The sequence below is a fragment of the Acanthaster planci genome, linkage group LG05 (genome assembly GCF_054643075.1).
Source record: "Acanthaster planci isolate LZ-2023a linkage group LG05, COTS_SCS, whole genome shotgun sequence".
Classification (NCBI taxonomy): domain Eukaryota; kingdom Metazoa; phylum Echinodermata; class Asteroidea; order Valvatida; family Acanthasteridae; genus Acanthaster; species Acanthaster planci.
In genome coordinates, this window is record NC_141781.1 from 6260189 (window position 1) to 6284005 (window position 23817).

Sequence of the window (23817 nt, forward strand, 5' to 3'; positions counted from 1 at the left end):
GGCCATCAAACTTATATAAATGCCCTTTGTCGTCACAGAAAAAAAAACCCAATTTCTTGTCATATGCTTTTAAAAGGCAAAGTATAAAAATGCATCCTCTGTTTAGAAATGTTCCCCAGGACTATTTACCACCATCCACATATCTCAGGCTGGCTTATGTCTCATGCGGGGGAAAGAACAGAAGAGAAAATACAAGTAGCCAACACAGACACTTCAAAAGCAAAAAGAAAGCTACAGACGCATTCACAAGCACACCACCAAGAGGTTCATAAGGACAAAGCTCAAGACCAAGGTAAGAAGAAACCAACGAGATATCAGGGATCAAGGTCAGGTGAACAGCAAGACTGGAAGTTTACATTCTGACAAACAGGAATTCTTTGATAGCATGAAAATATCCAACTTAAAAATCAGACAAAATGGACCATGTTTTATTTATGTTTTAGATTTATTTTCCAATCTCAATTTTTAATTTACAAAAACAGGCTACTCCTTACAGACCATATAATTTAATTGTTAACAATTTTCAGCCGTTACAAATTTGACTTCAAAGTATTCTTTAAATTCTGCACGATGATTTCCATGAACAGTGTAAACAGTAGGATCAAATTGCTATTTTGCAGCCATCTGTATGAAACAAAATGATTAAAATTAACAGTAAAATTCCTCAATGCAGGGCACTGCTACCGCAAGCGCCATCCAGTTAGTGTGGCAGCCTTACAGTAAATCAGTGAGTCACTGCTCAACAGTCATGTGACTGCTAAACAGTCAGGTGACTGCTAAACAGTCATGTGTTGGTGTGAGGAATGTGCTTTTCTACAGCTTTTACGGCATGCAGATATGACAAGCTGTTCCTCACTTCAGGAGTAAAGACCAGACCGCAAAATAACAGGTGTATGAAGTACAGGCAAAGGCAGACAAAACTGATGACATTGTATTGACTGCTATTTGTCTGGATGATGCTGCCTCCTCTCCACTCTTACGGGATACAGTTCCCAAGTACAGATACAGGTAGAATAAGGTCTCTGTTTGTGCCAGCGTGGATATTCAAATAGAGTTGACACTGTGTCAGAGGTCATAGGTTCAATGACATGCTGGCCATTCTCAAACTTCGAGTTTTTCCAAATTTCAGCCTTGCTACCATGCTAAGTTTTGGGCACCAGTTCCTGAATTTTGCCCTCTTCCCACAACTCCCCACTCCCGAGTTGAGACCCTCGTGTACAATACAGCTCCATTTCCTGCCAATCTGTAATTTAGGCCAAGTCTAGGAATACCTGCACTTCCGCTTCGTTACAATAACAGATGTTTGGGAGTAATTGTAGAACTCAAGATCAAACAGAGACACTGCAGAGATTCATAAAAAAGGTCCTTGGTGTCAAGCGACAGTTACCGAGTTTGTACTCACAATAGCCGTCTTACTGCTGTCCACATTTAAACTGACCCAAGTCTTCAATCTATTAATTAGAGAGACAGGTTTCTGCAGGTTTATGACTCAGTGATGTCCATGGAGCTTGGCGCTAACTAGCAGATATACCATGGCCTTATTGACTCCAAAACTACAGGCTTTTTTGTGCTCTAACTGATTGGACAGAGGGCAGTTTTCTGCACCAGTGATCTTGAGTTTTGCTTTTTGTTTCTACTGAGCTCACACACCGGCTTCTCTGGTTTCAATGTACAGTACAAAATGCTACACAATCTAAGATCTCCATCACAACGTTAACCACTTCGCGCCAGGAGCATTATGAATGTTGATGATGCTGGGACGGGATAATTTTCTTTTTTTTTTCTTTTCCTGTTTTCAAAATTCTTTAAAAATTCATATCTTCATTTACTGGACACTTACACCCACACAAAGAACTGCCTATTGATGCTGGAGAATTTCAGCCGGGCCTGCTGCCTTGTAAAAGGATCCCAGATTGTGCAGTGTTACATAATTTTCTTTTGTTCACGGACCTGGCACAGTGCGCTGCTGACCTCTTTTCGATAGGGGCCAGGTTAGCGTGCAGCGGTGCTGTGTGGCTCACCACTACAGTGGTGGAGCGCTTTTGTCCCAAGCGGTAATCCGTTTGAGCTGAATCCCCAAAACCGTAGTATACTGTTTCAAAACAAGGCTGGATTATCTCCACTATTGAGAGTGAAAAAATGTCGGTGATGCCAGCAGCCGGGTCTTTTGTAATGAGTACGGTCTTTTGTTACAAGACCCAGCTCCCTTTGTCCGATTTCAGAGCCCCCCGCCACGCGTATAAAGAATACAGTTCCGGTACCGGCAAACCCATTTTTATGCATATGTTTTGGCACAGAACATAACTCTGAAGACCAAAGTTAATATTATGCCAGACTTATTTTTTTAAAAAGGGCTGACTCTATTGAACAATAGCTAAGACAGCTGTCTCCACCGATTTCACTTTAAGGTTTAATCTTTCACTTGCTCTACTGGTGCAGGAATAATTAGCTGGAGTAATACTTCCAGAGTACTGGGAGACTTTCTGAATGTACAGTGATCATGCGATAACCACGTCAATTCGTTGAACAGTTTTCTGCAGGAAACACTGGTAAGCTGCCCTTCCTGAGATGCCTGTGCCCATTAACAGCATAGTGTGACAGGAAATTTAGAGAAATATTTCTGGATTGTCAAAACATGATTAGCTGAGCCGATTCGCACTGACGACCAATGAGATCCCCGAGTCTTCTCGGTACATCAGTGAAACAAAGCAAGTTGAACAGAGAAGAGGCAGTTTGTTATTCTCAAACTCACCAGTCAAGTCAGGTGGAAATCTGATGAACAACAGCTAGAAGACCAGCTTCTTTGCCAACCGCCCTGAGGAATGGACCCGAAAACAAGGTACAGAATGTCATTTTACAGTGTTGCAAGTACCGTCAGCTGATGTGTGGTTATCAATGAAAATACAAATGCCTTCCGTAAACTGGTCCCACAGTCCATCAGATTGGTCAAAATATAGCTGACAAGCACGTATGGAACGAGAATTTGCTTGGTGGTTAACCACGAGTCCTTCGCCATCAAATTTGCTCTTATATGTAGATATCTCAAACTGGCCATCCAAGATTTATCTACCAGTCAAATAAACCAATCTTTTTTTTTTTTACCTGAATCATCCAGTTGCTTTCTCTTGATTGCTGCCCTCGTGTGTTGCTGCTCTTTTAAGACAGCGGCTGGTGCGCCGGGCATTGGTAAATCTCTACCTGGGGTTGGGCCCGGCTTGTTGCTGAAATATTTCATCTTAAGAGCCTGAAAAAAAAAGGGGCAACAGAAATAATTAATGATTTACCATCAGCTGGGCTTAAATGAATAATTTTACAAACTACATGAAAGACTAAGGACTTGTGACAATTGCTTTTTTAGTGACAATCAGACTTGACAACAGGATATAATCACCAGCACTAATCTGGCAACATTCCAACTGTGGCAATTTAGCCTGGTCTACAGTTTTGACAACCTGCAACGGATAAGACTTGAAGGTTTTCATGGTGAAAGAAACTAGATGAGTAATATGATTGCGGTTGCACCATGTATCAATCTCTTTCTTGAGTATGTGTGGTTCTGAGAAGAACCGCGGAGTAACTCTCCTGAAGACGGACGGAGTACACTGTTCGAAACGTCGAGTTATTCCCCGGTTCTTCTCAGAGCCACACATACTCAAGACAGAGATTGATACATGGTGCAACCGCAATCATTTTACTCAACCTGCAACGCTTTATATTTTAAAAGGGTGGGTCAAAATTGGATACCAAATTTAGAACGTGCTCGTTTGTTCTCATGGTAAATGTTTGAGAAATTATTCTGGAAAGCCAAGCTTGTGGAGAAGCAAGGATTTTAAAAAACCATTTCAGTTCAGTGTCACATGCCAAGGCAATACTACCTGAGATGCAGTACATCTCTTTGTTGGGTTAACACACAAAAGAGCTGCTATGACTTCAAGGAGATCATCTGTAGCGGCCGAGAATATGTCATGGAGTGGGGTGCCAGGAAACTTCTTGAATTCTATGTAATCAGGTAAAAGTGTCATCCCCTGGAAAAAAAGGAAAAGAGAAACATGGAGAGAGCAGAAAAAAAGGATTCTGTACAGATTATCTCCAATTCTGCTCCATTCAAGTTAGCTCTACGGGAGGTGGACAGGAAATCTCTAAGATATAAATATCCTACCAGAATCAGTGAAACCTGTAGCCACTGCTACCAGTTTAAAATTGGTCATTAAACTCACAGGCCACTGTTCTTCGGTCACTGTGCCCAGGGTCTGGAATATTCTGGTCAGCTGATCTAGATCAGATTCTCCCGGTAGGAACGGTAATCTCAGGAGCAGCTCAGCCAGTATGCAGCCCAGGGCCCACATGTCCACCCCGACACCGTAGATTCGAGCTCCGAATAGCAACTCTGGACATCTGTACCATCTGCACGTTAAAGAGTAGAAATACTTAGCCTTGATACAGTGTCCACAAACTGTCTACAGAGTCAAATTCAACTGATGCAAAACTCACCCCAAAACAAGGTACTGGTGTCCTGAATTATTGGGGGTGTCACTTTTTGACTGAATAAATTGGTGGAATACGGGCGATTCACAATTGTGCGCCTCCAAGAGTTTGCAACGCATCGGCCAATCACAATGCGCGAAATCTGTCGACCCAATGCACGTTTGGAAAGATCAACAGATTTCGTGCATTGTGATTGACCAACGCGTTGCGAACTCTTGGAGGCCCACTTCTGGTAGATAAACAACTACCTTGTGACAACTTGATGTGTGTAAACTCTGTTAGGGCTACCATAGAACTTGGCCAGACCAAAATCTCCAATCTTGAGAATCCCATCGGCATCTATGAGTAGGTTGTTGGGCTTCATGTCCTGGAGGCAAGACAGAGGAAATTTACAGGATAGGATGCTGGGTAAATCAGCAGCAGCATTTCAACACAGAACAGGTTGAAGGGGGAGCTTTGGTTAACGGCACAGGTGAAGTATAAATTATCCTTGACAGTGGCTTTCACATGACAGTTACAGGGGCGGGCAGCCAGACAAACTGCCTGTTACACGTAACTGCATGCCAAAATGCTCTCTTCCTAAATGGTCACAGATCGATGAAGCAGCACCTACTCTGTGTAATATCCAGTGGTTGTGCAGGTATTCCAGGCCCTTCAGCGTCATGATCATGTAGGCTTTAATATCCGCTGGTTTCAAGACTAAGCTGTTGTCTTTGATAATGACCTGCAGAGTTGAACATGGGTGACATAAAGACAAAGTTAAGAGTTCAAGAGATGTCCAATAAACAGAATGTAACCTGTGACCTTTAACCCCTTTGCTACGGAGGATTGCTATTACCCCAACATTGTGTAATGATTAGTGCATACCACACATACAGTCTATTCACTATGCAGCTGCTGGTTCAATGGGGCCTGCTGCTGGACAAAGCCCTCCATTCATGGCATGCCACAGCCCAGCAGTCGCGGTCAAAATAATCCCGCCGTGAAGGGGTTAACCCACATACTTCATTAGACACTGTACAATGTCATGTCAACATTTTGAAGTTCACATACTTATCTGGAGATAAACACAGCTTGCTGAATAGGTCGTTCATATTTGCATTAGCCATCATGCAGTGATCCCAACATGTTAGTAGTTCTGTACCAACACATCTTTTCTGCCCAGGTTATGGGAGATTAAGTGTGATCACAGGTTGGGAGCTTAAAAGCTGAGAACTCATTTGCATACTATCTAAAATGGTCTAACAGAGAGGGACTCAGCATCTATTCATCATTCATAAATACCTCAGACAGTCTTCCTGTTCAACAAAACGTAACTGGACCGTGTCTTAACATTTGATAATGCCCACTGCGTAAAAAAATGCTCTCGTACCTGGATTCAAGAGAGTTTACTCCATCCCTATTGGTCAAGAGTCTGCATGTGACGCAGCACGCAGAAAGTGCCACACGCGCGCCAACCAGTGCATCAGGAGATTCAATTGGACAACTTGCAAAAGGAACATATCATAAAATGATAGGAGTGTTCAAGAAAATGGAAGTAGAATTTAGAACAATATCATTGGAAATCCACCATACATGTATGTTGACTTCTTTTGACTCTCTGAATAAAAAGGTATTTATGAATGGAATAAATATGTGCTTGGCCAGTCTTAAACTAACGTTTAAAACCTTGCTCGGGAGAATGAATGCTGATAATGCCCTTGCCTGCGGCTGGGCAGTAGTTGCATCCATTCTCCTGAGCCAGTCTTAAACGAGTGTTTAAGACTGGCCAAGCATGTATTTATTCCCTTAGCATAAAACTAATGGAGACAGCAAAAACAGCTATTCCCAAAATAACCAGTGAGCAGGAACTAGACACTAACAAACTGGGTGACAACCAACATAGGGCTGGATAGACTAGTTAGTAGAATGCAATCATTTCATATCCCATGCCAGCAAATTTCCTTTTATACCCAACAGTGAAACTTGAAAATAATGTGCAGAGCTGATTATGGTCAGGGAGCAAAGCCTCGGGGTCTAGACTGACACTAATGAATTGACTCAAAATATCTTACCTCTAAATCTGTGTCCATGAAATCGAACACTAAACTGATGTTGGACTTGTGCCCAAAGACATCGAGCAACTATGAAAACAAGAACACAAATGCAGAAATATTCAAGAGCCTCGACCTTAGAACCGGGATCAGAAGCCATTTTCATGATGGGACGTTAAATAAATCCTGTTTTCTACTTGAACAAGTATCAAGTCTGGGATGCTGATAAGGGTTTGTGATCTACCCCAATGATGTTGTCATGCTTCAACTCCTGAAGTAGCTTGATTTCTCTCAGGGCAGTGCGGTTAACGCCATCTTTTGCTTCGCTCCGATGACCAAGCTTGATCTGTGAAGGAAGCACATATATATGCACCAGTCATGTTCAAAACTGACAATCAATCCAACATGCAGCTAAGTAGTGATTTCTCACTGCAACACCTCTAGGGCTTGAAATCGGCAACAGCAAGCAGCTTAAATATCTGTCTGTAACTTTCCAAAACGCTCCCACGTGCTCTGTTGGCGAGAGCAAGCATTTGCCCTGATAGTTCCGAGTCCTTGTGTTAGGAAATTAAGGACTTTTGCGATTAATGTCCATTTTTCATACATCAGATACACTCTGGGTCAGTTGATCACATGATCCAGCACCAACCGGACACTCCTGGTGTGATTCTGGCCAGAAATAAAGTCAAGTCTCTCTGCTTGTACATGTATATCTTGCTCCATGCATATGTGCATGTAACTTGTCAACTGCTGCAGAGCCCTTGTGAATCTACAATACCCACAACTCCAACGCCCCTCATGTGTCATTGAATGTACCAGTACTGTCCAAAGTGGGATGAGAAGTTCTATTTAATTTTGAGTCCTGAGTCTATCAAAATATTAAAAAAATGAGCATAACCAGATGTAAGATTTGAATTTAATGGCGAGAGGTGGGATCAGTAAATGAAGAATCCAAATGGGTGAGCATTATGCTCGGTGACCAGAATTAGAAGCTGCAGGCTTTAGTTCCATACAGGAACATCACTAATTTTTCACTACAGAGGTACCCTGTATATAACCCATCAGAAAGCAAAAACATGTCTTCAGGAGTCAAATTAAATGGGGAAAATATCAAAGCATTTACATGGAAAACACTAATTTTTCAGACCAGTCTAATAGAAAAGTGGTACATGCCTCTTAGATCCAAAAGGATTCCGTGATTTACGCCTTTTGCCAAGTGCATGCATGCATGAGTCTGGTACCACCGTAGTGGTTAAATCAAGAAGGAGAACAGAACAGGTGGACTGGTGGATATGACCAAAAATCTTGACACTATCTGCCACAAGCTTACATACCTTTTTAACAGCTACAATTCTGTTGTTAGCTTCAATATCTTTGGCTTTGTACACTGTTGCAAACTGGAAAGAAAAATAAACACATATACAGGTACTTATTTCATTCTCCTGATCCTCTATTTCCAAATGCTAAATTCGGTTGTTTCACTTCTTTCTGGCTATAACATCAACCGCAGGGCATTCAGTTTATCACAGGCATAGTTTAATTAAACAGCACTGTCCATTAAGTATTGGCAATCTGCAGGTACATGTATATGTACTTGTTTAAAGTTTGAGATTTAGAGCCAACAAAGTGCTACAGTGCCTTGATATGCATGTTCCTCATAAATACGGTATCAGGTTAAACCACTTCATTTTTTAACAAATGTTATTTAGGTTCGTTAGGCCCATTTTATTTTGGAAAGAGTTCCTTATACGGACAACACTTGATGCCTCTGTGCACAAACTTATGAGACTTGTCTGAAAAAACTAAGTGTTTTCTAAGTAAATGCTTTCAAATTTTGCTCAGATATGTTCCAGGCTTCCTCCACCAGATACTTCTATATTACCTCCATACCTGCCAGCACCACCTGTGCCTGTAATACACTGGAATCAGATATACAGTTAACTTCGTAAGCTGAACACAACCAAAGCCTCTCATCCTGATGACTGTCCCACAAGACTTTTGAAGGAATTTGCATTTGAACTTTCTGAGCCACTTACCATTTTTTAACTTGTCTTAGTTCTGGGATTTTCCCAATTATTTGGAAAAATGCTTCAGTTTGCCCTAATCCTAAAACAACCTGAGTTACCAGATTCAACCAACTTCACCCTATCTCCATCTCCACCCTAGCCCAAATTTTGGAAGGTTTCTTGGCAGACTGAATTATGAGGGACATCAGACTGGTTATTGATCCTCAGCAATTTGGGAATATGAACGGTAGCCCAATCAACCATTATCTCATTAGTATGCTTGATATTATCCACAATGGCCTTGATAAAGCTGGCAACTTTGTAAATCTATGTGAGATAGATTTTAGCAAAGTTTTTGATCATATCAATCACACAAAAGCAGTTGAAAAGCTTATATATTTTGGTGTTGACGGATCTCTCATTCCAACAATATGTATTTTTTTATCACATCACTCTCAAACTGTTCATTTTCGGGGATGTACTTCCACCCCTATCAGTCTCACTTGTGGTGTCCCACAAGGCACAAAACTAGCACCAATTATCTTCCTTGCCATGGGTTAATGATGCTGCCCAGACACTGACAAATCGCTGGAAATGTGTTGACGACCTCAGTCTTGTTGAGATCATAACCAAGCAGCAACCATCGAGTATTCAATTGCATATTGACTCACTTGTGGAGTGGTGTTCCAAAAATGGTATGACACCAAACCCAGCAAAATGCCAAGCTATGCAGATCTCATTCCTTCACAACCCACCTCCTCCGCTGCATCTCAAAATTAATGACGTCCAACTTGAGGTCGTTTCATCCATTAAACCTCTAGAAGTGACCATCCAAAATGACCTTAAGTGGGACCAGCAGGTTCAGCAACTCATTGCAAATGCCTCACGTAGACTTTACATTCTTAGCCAACTTAAGAAAAATGGTGTTAAAATTGACAACCTCATCTTAATCTATAAGAGTTACATTCGCCCTACACTTGAATATGGTGCAGTGGTGTGGTCTTCGGGTCTCACTTTTAAACCAAGATCAAACTATTGAAAGAATTCAGAAGCGTGCACTTCGCATAATCCTTTACCCAAATATCTCAATCTCGATGCTCTCAAACTCTTGAACATCCAATCAATTTCAGACAGACATGCTGACCTCACCACTTAATTTGCCAAAAGCTTGCTCACCTCTGAAAACATTGTCACATGCTTCCAAACCCAAGACTCTCTCACCAAACCAACCAAAATACCATGCCCTGAATCAATACTCAAAGATATAGACAATCTTCTGTCCCCTCTATGATCAGATTAATTAATTCTCAGTAGCTGTGGTTTTTAGGTGTTCATATGTTCTTGTACCTCTTATCTTATTTCCATTTTAATTACCCAAATTTTATCTACAATGTAAGTCGTTGTTACAAATCTGTCAAAATCTGACCTTTTTCATTCAACACATGCACAGCACTTAAACTTTTTGCCGCCTCCTCCCATTCAAATACGGGCATGTAGACTTTACATGGTTTAGGCCTAAGTTATTAACAGTCCTCAATCCTTCACCTGTTGGAGGATTGAGGACTGTTAGGGTTAAGTAAGTGCGTTTGACGTTGGCATTTACAGAAGCTGGCAGTAGGTGGTGATGAAAGTATTTTTGGTGAGTCTTTGGAATTTTTGAGAACCGTTTTCACCTTACTCTATGTACAGGCGTAGAACATTAGTATGACAATCCCATTCAAAATCATAAAAAGAGGAATACTAACACTCCACCTCAGTAGAGCTATTCTCAGCTCTGAACTTGAACTTGAGTAGAACATGAAGAAGGTGCTGGACGATTGTATGTCGTGCCAAATAAACGAAGACAAAACAAAATCGCAATACTTTTTATTTGTCCCTACTTACTTAATCATTACGTGCATATGGGAGACAACAACTACATACCTGCCCTTCGCCAAGAAAGTCGATTTTTTCATAACGTTTTGAGCGATCACCAGCAAGGGCACAGCGTGCTGCCATGATGCAAAATGATAACTAACGAGGGCGGTATAACAAATAGTAAACTTGTCTCAATCGACGTATACGAAAAGGGTGTGCCCTCACGGAATTTCAAACATTCGATTGCCGTTTCAGGGACAAGATGGGGTTTCTCACAGCACCTGTTAAACATGCAGCAACTGTCTTCTTCTTCCAAAGTCATTTTTCAAGGTGGCCGATTTGGAATAGCCTCAATCAGTAAGTAATGAAATGGGGGACCAAAGCGAAAAACTGTGAAGGGGAGGGGAACCAGTTTAATAAATACAATCTCCACAACTTCGTCCCCACAGTAGTAAATAGGCGAAGTGAATTTCAACCTCGTTTTGACGGCGTATTAAATAGAAAGTGCTTCTAATGTACATGTACGACAACACACAACTCGACAACATGGGACAAGGCAGTGCGGGTTTGAGTAATGACAAAAGCTCAGCAAGTGACGTGTGAGGATAGAGCGATTTTATATAACTCTATGCGTGCGAGGGACCAAGTGTTCTCCATAGGAGCCAATCAGAATTTAGGCAAATCAAGCGCCTTTCTCCGGTCCCACTGAGACCAACATAGAAGTAAACACTGGGAACGTTTGACAATTATACGAAATCCATCAATCAAGCAACGCAAAGGCCACTTTGTACTGGTACAACAGCTGATCTGTGGCTTTTATTTTCAAGAAGAGAAACATGCCGAAGAAAAGCACCGTAGTTGTAACTGGTGAGACAGAATTGTTTTGAAGTTTTGTTATCTTGCTCAGTAGATTTTGGAATGCATATGCAGAGTAATTTATGTAGCTTGTAATCTGCACAAAAATGATATCGGCTTAATCACATGAATCGTGAACGTGATGCGGAATGTTCGGAAGTCGTTTCGAGTACCATTTGGCCTGTGTTTGGCATAGGCTACATCAGTACATGCAACAGCTAGCTGCGTATACCCCCCCGGAAAGTCTCATTTTATTCTGTCTTCATGTCATTGGCCCAATGATATTCCTGAAGGCGACTTGTCACCGGGTCTAAGCATAAACTTTGTCTTTAAACATAATGACATAATGCCATGACCTGTAAATTAAGGTTTATGCAACTATCAAGGAATGTCCTTCCCGCCCTCCATGATGCAACCAAACTGCATTTGCCCTGCATTGCATCTTTTTTTGTTAATTGTGGGTCTTTTAATATTATAGCTGTTGTTTTCACCAAATGTTTTAATTTGTCATGTTTACAAGTGTCATATACATACTGTACATGTATCTTAGTGTATTGTGCATCCCCTTCAAAGAACGTTGATATTGTTACACCCCAACTACAGCATCAATCCCAACTATAGTTGGGCCCGTCCCAACTTGAGTGCTATAGTTGGGCCTGCCCAATCATATTGTTTACCATGTCATGTCATAGATGAAGTGCCATATTTTAGGTGAATTGTGTCAAGGGTGAGATGCATAAACTTGGATAAGGTTTGAAAATTTTCTACAGAAATTGGTCAACAACAGTTGGGGTAGCCCGACTGCAGCATTACAGTTAGGACTGTCCCAGCTGTAGTTGGGACAGACGCTATAGTTGGGGTGTAACAATAGTACTGGCTTTAAATTGCAGTCATTCTTGGGATCAAGTTTGCAAAGAAATGAATTTTTTCTAAGATTAGACTATGTACTGAAAGAACTTGAAATGTGCAACAAAATAAGTGATTAGTTGATTGAAAGAAAGAGTTCCATATGAGAACATCACTAATTTTCCCAGTAGTAGTTTATCAGCCATCACTATTAACATGTCCTATAGAGTCAAATTCAGTAGGAAAATATTGAGGCATTTCCATAGAAAACACAGAATTTTTCAGACCAGTCTCACTGGGTTTGTGCACAGGCTGTTAAATAATGCCCGTATAAAACTCTTTCCCAATTGAATTGTACCAATGTTTTATTCTGTCTCCGTCAAGGTTTTGGTCCCTTCTGGGAGCACAAAGTGAACGCCAGTTGGTCAGCGGTGCAGGAGTTGGACCGGCTAGGGTTGGAAGATGAAGACGTGGAGCTCATCACCTTTGAGATTGCAGTGGAGTACGAGACGGCTAAGAAGTTGGTACCACAGCTCTGGAAAGAATACGACCCTTGTGTGAGTTTCTTGCAGACTTCTGAATCGTTAAGATTGTTTTCAAAAGGACATCATGTCAGACAGTAATATGCTCAGAAATCTCTGAAATCCATACATGTAAGTTCTCCAACACAGCATACTTCAAAATGTTCCTCGACTTTCCTCATGTAGTGTTGGCAAACATCTTTGTTGAAATACCGGTACTTCAAATTCATTCCGATTGATACTGGTGCCACCATTTGATACGTACTTTTGAAGCAATTTCGTCGTCATGAATGTAGTCCGAAATTCAAAATCAGAATCAAATCAGAAAATCGGGCACAAATTCAACTGAGTGTGTTGTAACATGGCGCACTTGGAGGAATCTAAGGAAAATCCCACATTTATATTTAAGAATTTCTTGAAAGTTGATAAAGTCTAATAGATTATTATTGAGTCCACTCACATGTCCAACCTGTACAGTGTAAGAAAATCTTTTTTTTTTAGTGCATTTTCAGAATTTGTTGTGAGCTTCACACAAAAATTAGGAAGTTAAGCCGAACCAGATTTTCATTGGAACTTTGTAGTACCGGTAGGGACACGTAAGTCAGCTCAAGATTTATCAATGGGAATGTTGAGAGCTTGATAACATTTCACTTGTAATATTTGAGGTAAAATTAATGCTTTTGCAAGGCACTAGATGTGAAAATTCAAAGTACCCTGTACACCACATTAGGGGCTGCATTACATTAGGGTATACCAACAATCCTATGAAATATCTGTCAAACAAAACTCATACCAACTTGACTCAATTTCACTGAATTCTGTGTATGAGTATATTTATTTCTTGCATGTGGATTTGCTAATAATAAGGATTTTTATGTTCACGAGAGAAGCACTGATGCCACAGAGAAGAGAGCTGTTGTTGAACAATGTTTGTCGGTAGATTTGTGCAAGGAAGATCTTGATTCTTCCCTAGTTTATTACTAAAACTTTGAATAAAGTTTACAGTACCAATAGGGAAACATCCATTCAGTTTTTCATCCCAAACTAAAAAAGAATGGATTTTGCACAGTTTAAGACAGTTATCCTGCCACTCCTAATGCACACACATGGGACGTGATGATGATCGTTTCTATTTTAAAGCACCAAAAAGTCGCCATGGTTTGCTGTAGAATGGAAGCCTCAGAGGGCTCGGAGGTGGTTGTGGCTTATCAAAATTGAAAAGGAGTTCGCATTTCTGGGCCACATTTTTTTTCGTTCTGTCCTCACGAATACTGCATTATAAATGCTGCTGCATGTAAGCTTCTTATTTGGGGGGGGGTCACTGGAATGCAGAACAGCATTTCATCATATGTTAAGAAATAACAATACTGATGTCTCAGTAAAAGGACGTGAATTAAAAGTGAACTTGCCATATTGTCCAAACTACAATGTACTTGTTCACGGTACATGTATTCAGGATCACTGATACAATGCATTGATATAATTTTAAAACGTGATTTTGCGCCTACACCTATCTGTGGAAAGTCAATTAGCACTTGATTTTATTAGGTTTGATTTCACTTTCTGTCCTCGCCTGTAGCTTATGGTGCATGTGGGTGTGTCAGGCATAGCAAAGGAGCTCACATTGGAGCAGCAGGCACACAACACGGGCTACGACAAGCCCGATGTCAGTTTCCTCGTTCCAAAGTCAAAAGTAAGTTTCCTGACGCAGTCCAAGCTGGACAAGTGTTAGAAGAACCTGCCCCTTTGTGTTCAATGTCCAAATGGGATCATTTGTCTAGTTATTCTGTGGTTCATGTTGCACTTGACATGTGCACCTGTATAAAGTTCTTTGACCCTTGACACAAAGTAATCAACTCTAGATAGAGTCTGACTGTAGTCAGACTGCTTCAGCTGTTGTCAGTAAATGTTGCATTGATGGAAAGTTATGGATGCTGTAACAAACTGTGGGGCTCTTCATAATTATCAAAATAGCCAATTATTCTGGCCTCGGCGAGTAACAGGGACTCAATAGACAACCAGCACGCAAGACATTGGATTCGGGTCTTGAAATTTTATATTTGTAAATTAACAGGATAAAACCATGTGCAAATAATTAACATCCGCTAAACCAATGTGGCACAAAGGTCAAATGTGACACTGATAAGGAATGCAGGAAACAAATTGGCTTATGTAAAATAACATACGAAAGGATCCAGCAAAAGAACAATTTGAATACCAGTGTGTAAAGCAGTGACAAAAGTGGACCAGGAATGAATTAATTGAAAAAATAGGAACATGAGCGAGTACACACACACAAAACCAGTGTACATGTAGTGGAGGCGAATACAAAATATTTGAACTCAACATTATCTATACAGAATCAGGAAACAAGATCTCGACAAGTGGTTAACAGTATGCGGGCTAAATCAACTGAAATACATGTGTAACACCGTTGGACGGTAAAAACTTACAGAACCGTAGCCTCCGAGAGTGCAGAGCTAAGCTGCCAAGAATAGACCTCTTAAGTGAAGATCAAAATGTGGTGTAACCTGGGAGGCAAATGATCAACAGACTCCTTAAGCAAACAACAAGATTAAATAAGCTCAAAAAACAGTTACTAATACTTAAGAGCTGAGGAGTATATTCTGTGTCACCTCTCCTTAGTGCAGACAACTAAATAACATCAAGGATGGGTATATAGACGAGCAAACTAAATATGAAAACAAGCATCGCACATGGTATATGCGAACATACCCAGAAACAACAAGATGGCAGATGACATGATATAGAACATACAAAAAATGACAAAGATGTTGATTTTAAGGGTGTTTGCAATAACAATAAGACTTGAATCAAGAACAAAACTCACAGGTGATTTATATCAGAAGAATCAAGATGCAGAACGAATACTGTCAAGCCGAAAAAAACAGAGGATTATTGAGAGAAATTCTGACGTGTTTCGTCAGTAGGATCTTCGCGCAAAAAAACCCAGCACTTCTGGAGGGTGCTGTAGCGATTTAAAAGTCACAACTCGAGAGTCCACTCTGCGGTCAGCACAGCAATCTTTACAAAAGCTGGATCACTAGTACCTACATGTACAGTGGGGATTCATGAATACAAGAGGTCCACATAATGCAATTTGTATGAACCATTTGTGGACTGAGACAGATTTCCCCATTCAGGAAAAAGATCTCAGAGGCATTTTTGGGGATTAGGGTTACCTGTAGTAGGAGGAAGAGGAACAGTTAGGGAAATCATCCACAAATGACAAGTTGATCACAGTGCAAAGAAAAATGGGTGTGTTCATTGAGTTTCTCAACTAAAGAAGAAACAGGATTGTCCATGTAAACATGGCTGGGGCTGAGCTGGTATGTGGGGGCAAGCACACTCATGTCTTTAGGAAGTGGCTACAGCCTCTGGCTAGCAACTCCCATTGGCGTATTATTTCCAGCCAGAGCCATATAATTCAGACACGGCCACACACTCTGCATACTTATGACTGCCTCACCCTAAATATCCTAAAGCATATCGTCCAGTGCGCCAGATGTTTTCATGCCTTGCCCTCTCAGTCACATTCCCAAGGTTCCAGATGAGTTTAACATCCTAAATACATGCACTGCTCTCTTATATATTTTTACAAAGAGGTGGAAGTAAACACGGGAGGGGGGGGACAGCTTGATGGTGCCCACTCATCATGGCTAACAAGATAGCAGTATTTGCTACAGTAAGCCAATGATTCAGTAGAAATCTGCAACCAATCAAATGGTCTCGATGCATTCTTGTCATTTTTATTCTCTTCCTACCCTAACATTCTTCTGATTATTATAGTGCTGTATTAGAGATGGTCCTGACTGTATACTCAGCCAAATCAACATGTCCATCGTCTCTGATGAAGTCAACTCAAACAGCTGTCCCACCAAAGCAGTTGTGTCTTACAATGCCGGAAAGTAGGTCCAACACCTCCTTTTTTTTTTCAAAAATATTCATGTAAAATGTTGATGATTAATGTTATCAATAACAGCTTACTTTCAGTTTGTATTGATTGAGCGGAAGATTTATTTAATTTTTTTATGTGAAAATACAAGGGGGTCAAGCCTCCACACATTTTAGTCATAGAAAAGACTAACTTTAGTCTTTATTTCTGTGAAGGGTCCTCGTACAAAATTTTTCGTACATCATTCATTAAAATTTGATACTAATAAAAATGCGATCTTCCAAAATTGTGCACCTTGGCTAAAAAAATTCCTTGTTACACAGACATGTTTCGATGATTTTCATTTTTTCCGTCTTTATTTTTCGTGACCAAGGTACCTGTGCGATTTTGTCTACTACATCTCCCTCTACCAGAACTGTGCCCAGACTGCCTTCATCCACGTCCCACCCTTGGGCAAGCCTTACTCCGCCCGCCAGCTGGGTGAAGGGTTACGAGCCGCCATACGCAGCATGCTCAAGCAGGTGCGGCAGACCAAAGGTGAAATTTTGTGATGTTGGCCGTCCAGTTTGCAGACTTGGTATGGTTTAATTTTATTCATCGTAGGGTTTTTGTCTTCTTGCTCTTCAGTGGCCGTAAAGCAAGCAGTTTGGTGAAAATGTATGCCTCCATTTTGTCCTGAAGAAAGTGTTTTGTACATAATAAAACAGGATGGTTAGACCTTTGTTTTTTACTCCTTTCAGCTTTTTAGTCACATGTGCATGTAATTTTTTAAAATCCTTTTGGGACCAGTAGCATGACCCACTGTCATAGTGGAGTCCATTGCCAATCCCTCTAAGTCCATCACAAGTCATCCGGTCCTAAGTCAAGTCGCAAGCTATTGAAATGAACTCGGACAAAAGCCTTCCTTTGTCATTGTCCCTCACACTACTTGTGATGGTCTTGTGACTGGTCTTTTGAAAGGACTTGTGACTGGTCTTGTAAAGGGACTTGTGACTGGTCTTTTGAAAGGACTTGTGACTGGTCTTTTGAAAGGACTTGTGACTGGTCTTGTAAAGGGACTTGTGACTGGTCTTTTGAAAGGACTTGTGACTGGTCTTGTAAAGGGACTTGTGGCTGGTCTTTTGAAAGGACTTGTGACTGGTCTTGTAAAGGGACTTGTGACTGGTCTTTTGAAAGGACTTGTGACTGGTCTTGTAAAGGGACTTGTGGCTGGTCTTTTGAAAGGACTTGTGGCTGGTCTTATGGAGGGACTTGTGACTAGCCTTATGGAAGGACTTGTGACTGGTCTTTTGAAGGGACTTGACCTGCAGATCCGACATAGTGTCGGCATTGCATGGAATAACCTGGAAATCGGACAAAGTGTTCATGTTCATGTTTGTGGCATAACTCAGACGAGCTGATCAAACCAGATACAGAGGAAAAGTGGAAGTTTTTTAGATTAAGACTATTAGATTCAGACTCAGACTATTTGTACATGTTAGTCACATCAGATGTACCGGTATACCAGTGTACTCGGATTAATTTCAGAGTTCAAACAATGGGGAAAGGAGAAAATAAGAAGAACAATGATTTCTTTGATTTGGTGCTTGCAATTACATCCGTGTGCTTGTACCGTCTAAAAGTTCAACTTGAAGTGCTCCCAGGGTTATCAAAGTAAAGTTTTGAAATGTGCTTCAGGAATGGTTTCATCAAGACGGGGTCACGTACCCAACTGTTAATAGAACTGTGGCACTTGTATTCTTATAGCAAGCAAGTTTTCTTGTAGCTACATGTACATGTGCGGGTACTTGTCTAATGAAACTTCTCATACATGACCAAACCCACTAGACAATAATGGTGCTAAAGCATAGGTCAGTAATAGTAGTGTGAAGTGCAGTTTTAAAGCTGGTGATGTATTTTCACACCAGAGCCATTCCTCAGATGAGATTTAGGTATATTAAGAACCAAATATTTTGGTTTGGTGTTGTCAAGTCCGTCACAAGTCTTCCAGTCATAAGCAAAGTTACAAGCTACATGTGTTTAAGTGAAGCGTGACAAAAGCATTCCCTTGTCACTGTTCACCCTGTTACTTGTGACTGGACTTGTGTGGGGACTTACTACAGGACTTATGATGGATTCTACCACAATACTGCTTCAGTGGGATGCCTGGGGACATCCACCACATGTAGAAGTCATATCGTGGCAGGTTTTTCTTATTAATTTTTGTTCACATATCACCACTACAGACACCTACATGTAAATGAAACAAAGCACTCTTCTTGTTCTCGGAATCTCTTGTTCGGAACCGTCCTTGAAGGTGTGTGTAGGGGATCAGCAGACGGGAGCGCGTTATCAGAACGTAGAGAGAGACAATTTCTTGTCCTCTGAGTTTGCAGTAAAATGATTGGTTGATTGTGCGCAAGCTACAGTCTGTTTTGATCTAAAAGTGTGTGATGAATCTTTTATTAAATCTAACCACCCAAGGGTTGCTAGACCTAACCTTCCCCAAACACACAAACTTCAATACTTTGGAAAAACACTCTTACCTCACAGTACCCAATCCCACAGACTTCAACAGGTCTTTACCTGTGTGATTTTGTTTGATTGGGTATTGCAGGCCCATTGCACAGTACAAAGAGTATGGACAGGCAGTACCTATTCTAACAAACTAACACACCATCATGCTGCATATCCATCCCCGGCTGCTGGGATCATTGTGGTCAGAAACAATGAAGATTGTCCTCTTATGGTATTTATTACATACATGTAATATTACATACAGTACTTCATACCATTTCAATGGGAAGCTTTCTATCATTACATAATCTTTAAAAATACAGCACTCATTTAGAATTCTTGATGGTAAAAAGTGATGGCAAAAACACAGAGGGCCACAGTACCCATTCAGTCCAAATTCAACAGGGTATGTGCAGGTCCACAGTACCCATTCACACAAAATTAAACATGAGATAGCAAGCTACCAGTACCCAATGCCACAAACTCACACACTTTACTGGTGTTGAATTCTGTGTGGTTAGGGAAGGAAAAAAAAATCAAAAAGTTTTGTAATTTGTATCAAAACCTGCATGTATCGACTTTGTCAAAAAGTTGATGCGTGTACTTCATTTTTTTACCAGTGTACTTTTTACGTTTCAAATTTGAATTCTTTGCAGCTCAATAACTTTGTGTCACACAACTTTTTACTAGTTTGTCAGGCAAGTAACAACTTGTAAAAAAAAAGATTATCCAGCAAGTTTCCCACTTGGCTGCTTGAAACATCAACATCTTGCCTGTACAGAACTGAGATTTGCTAGGAAGTGTATTGTGAAAGGATAAACTCACCCCATTGATTTTCATCATTTTTTTCAAACTTGATATTTAATGTAGGTTTTTCCCCTACACGTTTGTATGCAGAGGTGAAAGAAATACAAGGTTAATCAGTGTTTTGCTTTGTATAATTCAGTTTTACAGGTCTCTAAGGTTTACTTTGTAAATTGCATTCTTTTCATCTATGCACTCCCAATGTGATATATCTGTAATGAATTGTATATTATGTTTTTGACATTTTAAGATATGGGGAAAGTCAACTTACTTGTCTTTATTTGCCATGTTTAACTGTTCAATCACTAAGTATGTAAAAGAGTGAAATACTTGCATAACGTTCCACTAGCTTGAACTGTGTTACTATTTACCAACATTGGCAATGTTTGCGACAAGGACGAAAGGCTTTCCTGTAACTTTTTTCAACATTCATGTACCTGACTTGAGTGTCACACTTCATCAGCAGTGGTTTCAATATGCCCCTGCTGCATGTGAAATTCCCTAATTTATTCATGTACCATCAGCAAAAGTAATTTTTTTTCAGGAATTTTAGAATATGCTATGGTGCTTGTCGAGGAACTACATGTACCATTTTGGACAAACACATTCTTAATAATTGTTCCAGTGAAGATTTGCATGTTTCCCAGTTTGTAGGTAATGCTAAAACAAGTGTTTTATAATTGATGTGACTGCAACTCAGCCCTGGTAATATTAACAAAAGACCCAAGCAGGTTTGGACTTCTGGAAGTCAACCTGAAAGGTAGACATTTTGAACCTTTTAAAATTGTGAATAGACTTTTAAAGTTCAGCTGCTGCTTCAGTTATCACCATCTTTGCCAAATGTTGCTTGGCGGCAAAGCATTGTGGGACATGTATGTTAGTGGCAGGGCACAAGGGACGCCCCTCGCCCGTTAAAAAGCATTACCACAATGCTTTGTACCAAGATGGCTGCATCCATGGAGCAGTAGATCAAGTGATGCATTCTGGAAAGTGGCGTCGTGTAACTAAGAGGCTGGCGATGGTTTATTTGTGGTGCATTTACACCAAATTTAAAACAGTGACAGACATTATCAAGATACTAGTATATTGGGTCTTACACTGTTTTTTAGGTCAATTTTACGAGCTGCAAAGAGAAAAGTAGCTAATACAGGCTTAATGTATGTAGCAGCTCAAATTCCACATAATCATGTTTATAAATTGCTCAGAATTACATGTACATGTATTTCACAGCTTATGATTTAGTATCGGACCTACATGTACAGCACATATTGGCAGAGTGTTAGTATCTGCCCAGAGTATGAACATGTACCTACTGGTACTCAGTACCATCACAGAGAGTGGGTCTTCATTTATTTCTCCTTTTAGGGGGATGTGTTGCTATCTACTCATACTTCCAAGCCCAGCAGCTGTCTGATCAGCAGCTGATCAGACAGAATGTTTTGTATAGATACTGGTGTGCTATCTGCCATTCACAGTGTGCGTAGGTTTATGCAGGTAGGACAAGTGCACTGTCTAATATGGACAGGTGGTATTTTCAAAGGGAACATTTCCGAATGTTCCATATTCTTCTCGAGACAATTCGCCGTGGGTATACCATCTCACAGAGCAGGTGAATGCCCATGAGGCAGCATCCTATGTGGACAGCAACAACACGGGGCTGTGACAAATAGCTGTAGCCACTGGCTTGCGTTGGTGCTTGTGTACTGTCCAGGAGAAGCCGAGTAACAAGGCTGTGTCCAAATTACTTGGCTGCAGGTTGAAAGTGCACATGAGTCTACCTAGTGGTTGCAGCCTTTACCCATAGAGTCATGTGTAATTTCAAGCCACAGCTTAGTCACTCAGAGATTGTCTCGTTGCACGGTCAAACGTTTGTCTGCAGCACTGCACGTTTCTTGCTACGAGACCATAGGCACAGGCCTGTGAAAATGCCAGTGAAGATTTCTCTTCAGTGTTTGCTACATGTAGAAGCATGGATCTATACACAGAGGTATATTTTGATAGTAAAAAAATGCATGGATTTGAACAAGTTATGGCATTCGGTGCTTCAGCATTAGACAAGTGCATCTATTAAATTAAACATTTGCCTGTCTTTATGTGGCTTTTTCCAAAACTGTTAGTGCTTAATTAACACTTTTCTTAAGATCAAACCAAATACACATATACATAGCTGTTGCCTTTGTACTTTGTAAATATTATATATACTGATATTTATTACCATAGCTGTTACACCTGTACCAGTGTTACACCTGTACCAGTGTTACACCTGCACCAGTGTTACACCTGTACCAGTGTTACACCTGTACCAGTGTTACACCTGTACCAGTGTAGTGAGAGCAGTGATTGAAATGTTTGCAATAGTAGTCTCGTTATTGAACTTGTCACAAGATGTCAGTACGGTAGATTAGTTCAAATTTCAGGAAGCAACTGTCATATGGGTAATTCCAGAAATAAGGGGTCCAAAAGTTTGACATTTTCGTATCCTTGTTACATGTACATCTGACCTTTGTTATCTGACATGGAAATATAAACCAGAACTGATTTCAAACCATTGTTATTTGTTCGGTAGATAATTTGCTTTGATTTGTCACTCATGGAAATCCTAAAATGTGTTCTGAACCACAAAATCATGTCGGATGAAACAGGGACCTGGAAAAAAATGGACCCCTGATTTCTGGAACTACCCATGTATCATTTGGGCAGACAGATTTGTTTTCTTGCTACCGATTTGAAGTATCTTGTTTAAATGGGTGTGAGTTCTCATTGAAACTGTTGCAAATTTGTCATAGGGTTTTCCCTTCCGCCTCCCTCATTTTTTTTAATGTTTTTTTTTTGTCAAAGTCATAATCAAGTAATAATGTCATTTGTAAGATAATCAGAACTCAGCCGGACTGATAGAGTTGCAATTAGCTATTCAAAATGAACTGCAATAGAGAGCAGACTCTCTCGTCATAATTATGCACATACATGTACATGCAGTTCTGCCCGTTACAAGCAGGTTTGTAGTCCATGGACTTGAGATTTCCCTGTGGTGGATTTGAAAGTCTTTTTGTCAGTTTTCAGTGATCATTGGTTTTGTGGGACATTTCCCTCGTCTAGGTCCTACTGCACCCTGTAATTGTCTCTTTTTTGTTTTAAACTTTGTACAGCAAGTATTAACAATTTTTCCTATGTACCAATTGAACCTCAATATACACCACACATTCCTGTGCACAGTGCATGTACATGTATTGTACATGTACGCAAAACTTTCATGGGCTATCCCTGGTTTTACTTGTGATGAAGTACCGAATAAATAAATCCTGAAATAAATTCTGAATCCTACGATTACACACTGCATGCTAGCCTTAGGAATGCTTTTCCCCAAGTACGAAAAGGTGTCCTTTGTCATTTCTGTGTGGAGCCCATAAAGCGGGTACTTCAATGTACACGTACCTTAACACTCCTTAGCGCTTCCAGTGCATCAATATACACGTACGTGTAGGCACCACAGGACTTCGAGCATTCATACATGTTGAACCTCGTGATTGTTTTTTCTCAAAAGGAAGTTAATCATACCAAAGAATTTGGCATGTACCTGTACAAGAGAAACAGATGGAATTTTCAAGTATTGCACTTCATTGTGAATTTCTATTAAATTTATTGTACTGCAAGATTTTTGTCTCTCCCTCCGCTAGAAATGTCTTTGCTGTTTGCATTGTTATGAAAGTGGGGATATTTATTATTTTTTTAGTTTAAATACTGTTATCAGAACCATCTCTACTGCCCATTGTGATGGCTTTGGAGATGTTGTAACCTTGGATTTGTGGCTTTAGGGATGTGCAAAAATCTAATTGAAAGTTAGTAGTTTGTGTGGTTTATGTGATTATGTTATGTGTTTATCTTTTGTACTATTTTATGTTTTAAGTCACACTGAGGGCGATATCAATAAAATAATATGTCAGTCCTGAATAGCAGCCTGGAAATTGTGTGAGAAACCTCCAAGGAGTGCAGAAATCAAC

At 40.4% G+C, this 23817-nt stretch overlaps 2 protein-coding genes across 6 annotated transcripts in view; one reads left to right on the top strand and one right to left on the bottom strand.

The window, feature by feature from the left end:
• The window catches only part of cdk7 (cyclin dependent kinase 7), a 72697-nt gene extending 62137 nt beyond the window's left edge, over positions 1–10560 (bottom strand). For 4 of the 5 annotated variants that reach the window (XM_022249780.2, XM_087136434.1, XM_087136435.1 and 1 more), the window contains exons 1-10: positions 10448–10560; positions 7853–7915; positions 6763–6864; positions 6540–6608; positions 5099–5209; positions 4734–4852; positions 4218–4404; positions 3876–4025; positions 3103–3244; positions 2753–2815 (exon numbers count right to left, since the gene is read on the bottom strand). In XM_022249780.2, coding sequence (XP_022105472.1) covers positions 2787–2815; positions 3103–3244; positions 3876–4025; positions 4218–4404; positions 4734–4852; positions 5099–5209; positions 6540–6608; positions 6763–6864; positions 7853–7915; positions 10448–10522 — 1047 coding nt within the window. In that variant the 5' untranslated portion in view covers positions 10523–10560 and the 3' untranslated portion in view covers positions 2753–2786. Of the gene's footprint in view, positions 1–402; positions 2816–3102; positions 3245–3875; positions 4026–4217; positions 4405–4733; positions 4853–5098; positions 5210–6539; positions 6609–6762; positions 6865–7852; positions 7916–10447 lie in introns of those variants that run through there. The other variant, XM_022249771.2, reaches the window with a different exon arrangement.
• A 450-nt stretch (positions 10561–11010) lies between these two features.
• On the top strand, positions 11011–23767 carry pgpep1 (pyroglutamyl-peptidase I). Its single transcript, XM_022249813.2, has 5 exons — positions 11011–11248; positions 12467–12639; positions 14183–14296; positions 16414–16532; positions 16893–23767. The coding sequence occupies exons 1-5, from the start codon at positions 11218–11220 to the stop codon at positions 17068–17070; spliced, it is 615 nt and encodes a 204-aa protein (XP_022105505.1). The 5' UTR covers positions 11011–11217; the 3' UTR covers positions 17071–23767.
• Positions 23768–23817: the final 50 nt, after the last annotated feature.

What these genes read in the sequence shown, in the direction of transcription:
- pgpep1 (XM_022249813.2), top strand. Translation starts at nt 11,218, where the DNA reads ATGCCGAAGAAAAGCACCGTAGTTGTAACTG. An exon ending in AAGCACCGTAGTTGTAACTG is followed by an intron (nt 11,249 to 12,466) that starts GTGAGACAGAAT and finishes GTCTCCGTCAAG; the next exon opens with GTTTTGGTCCCTTCTGGGAG. An exon ending in GGAAAGAATACGACCCTTGT is followed by an intron (nt 12,640 to 14,182) that starts GTGAGTTTCTTG and finishes CCTCGCCTGTAG; the next exon opens with CTTATGGTGCATGTGGGTGT.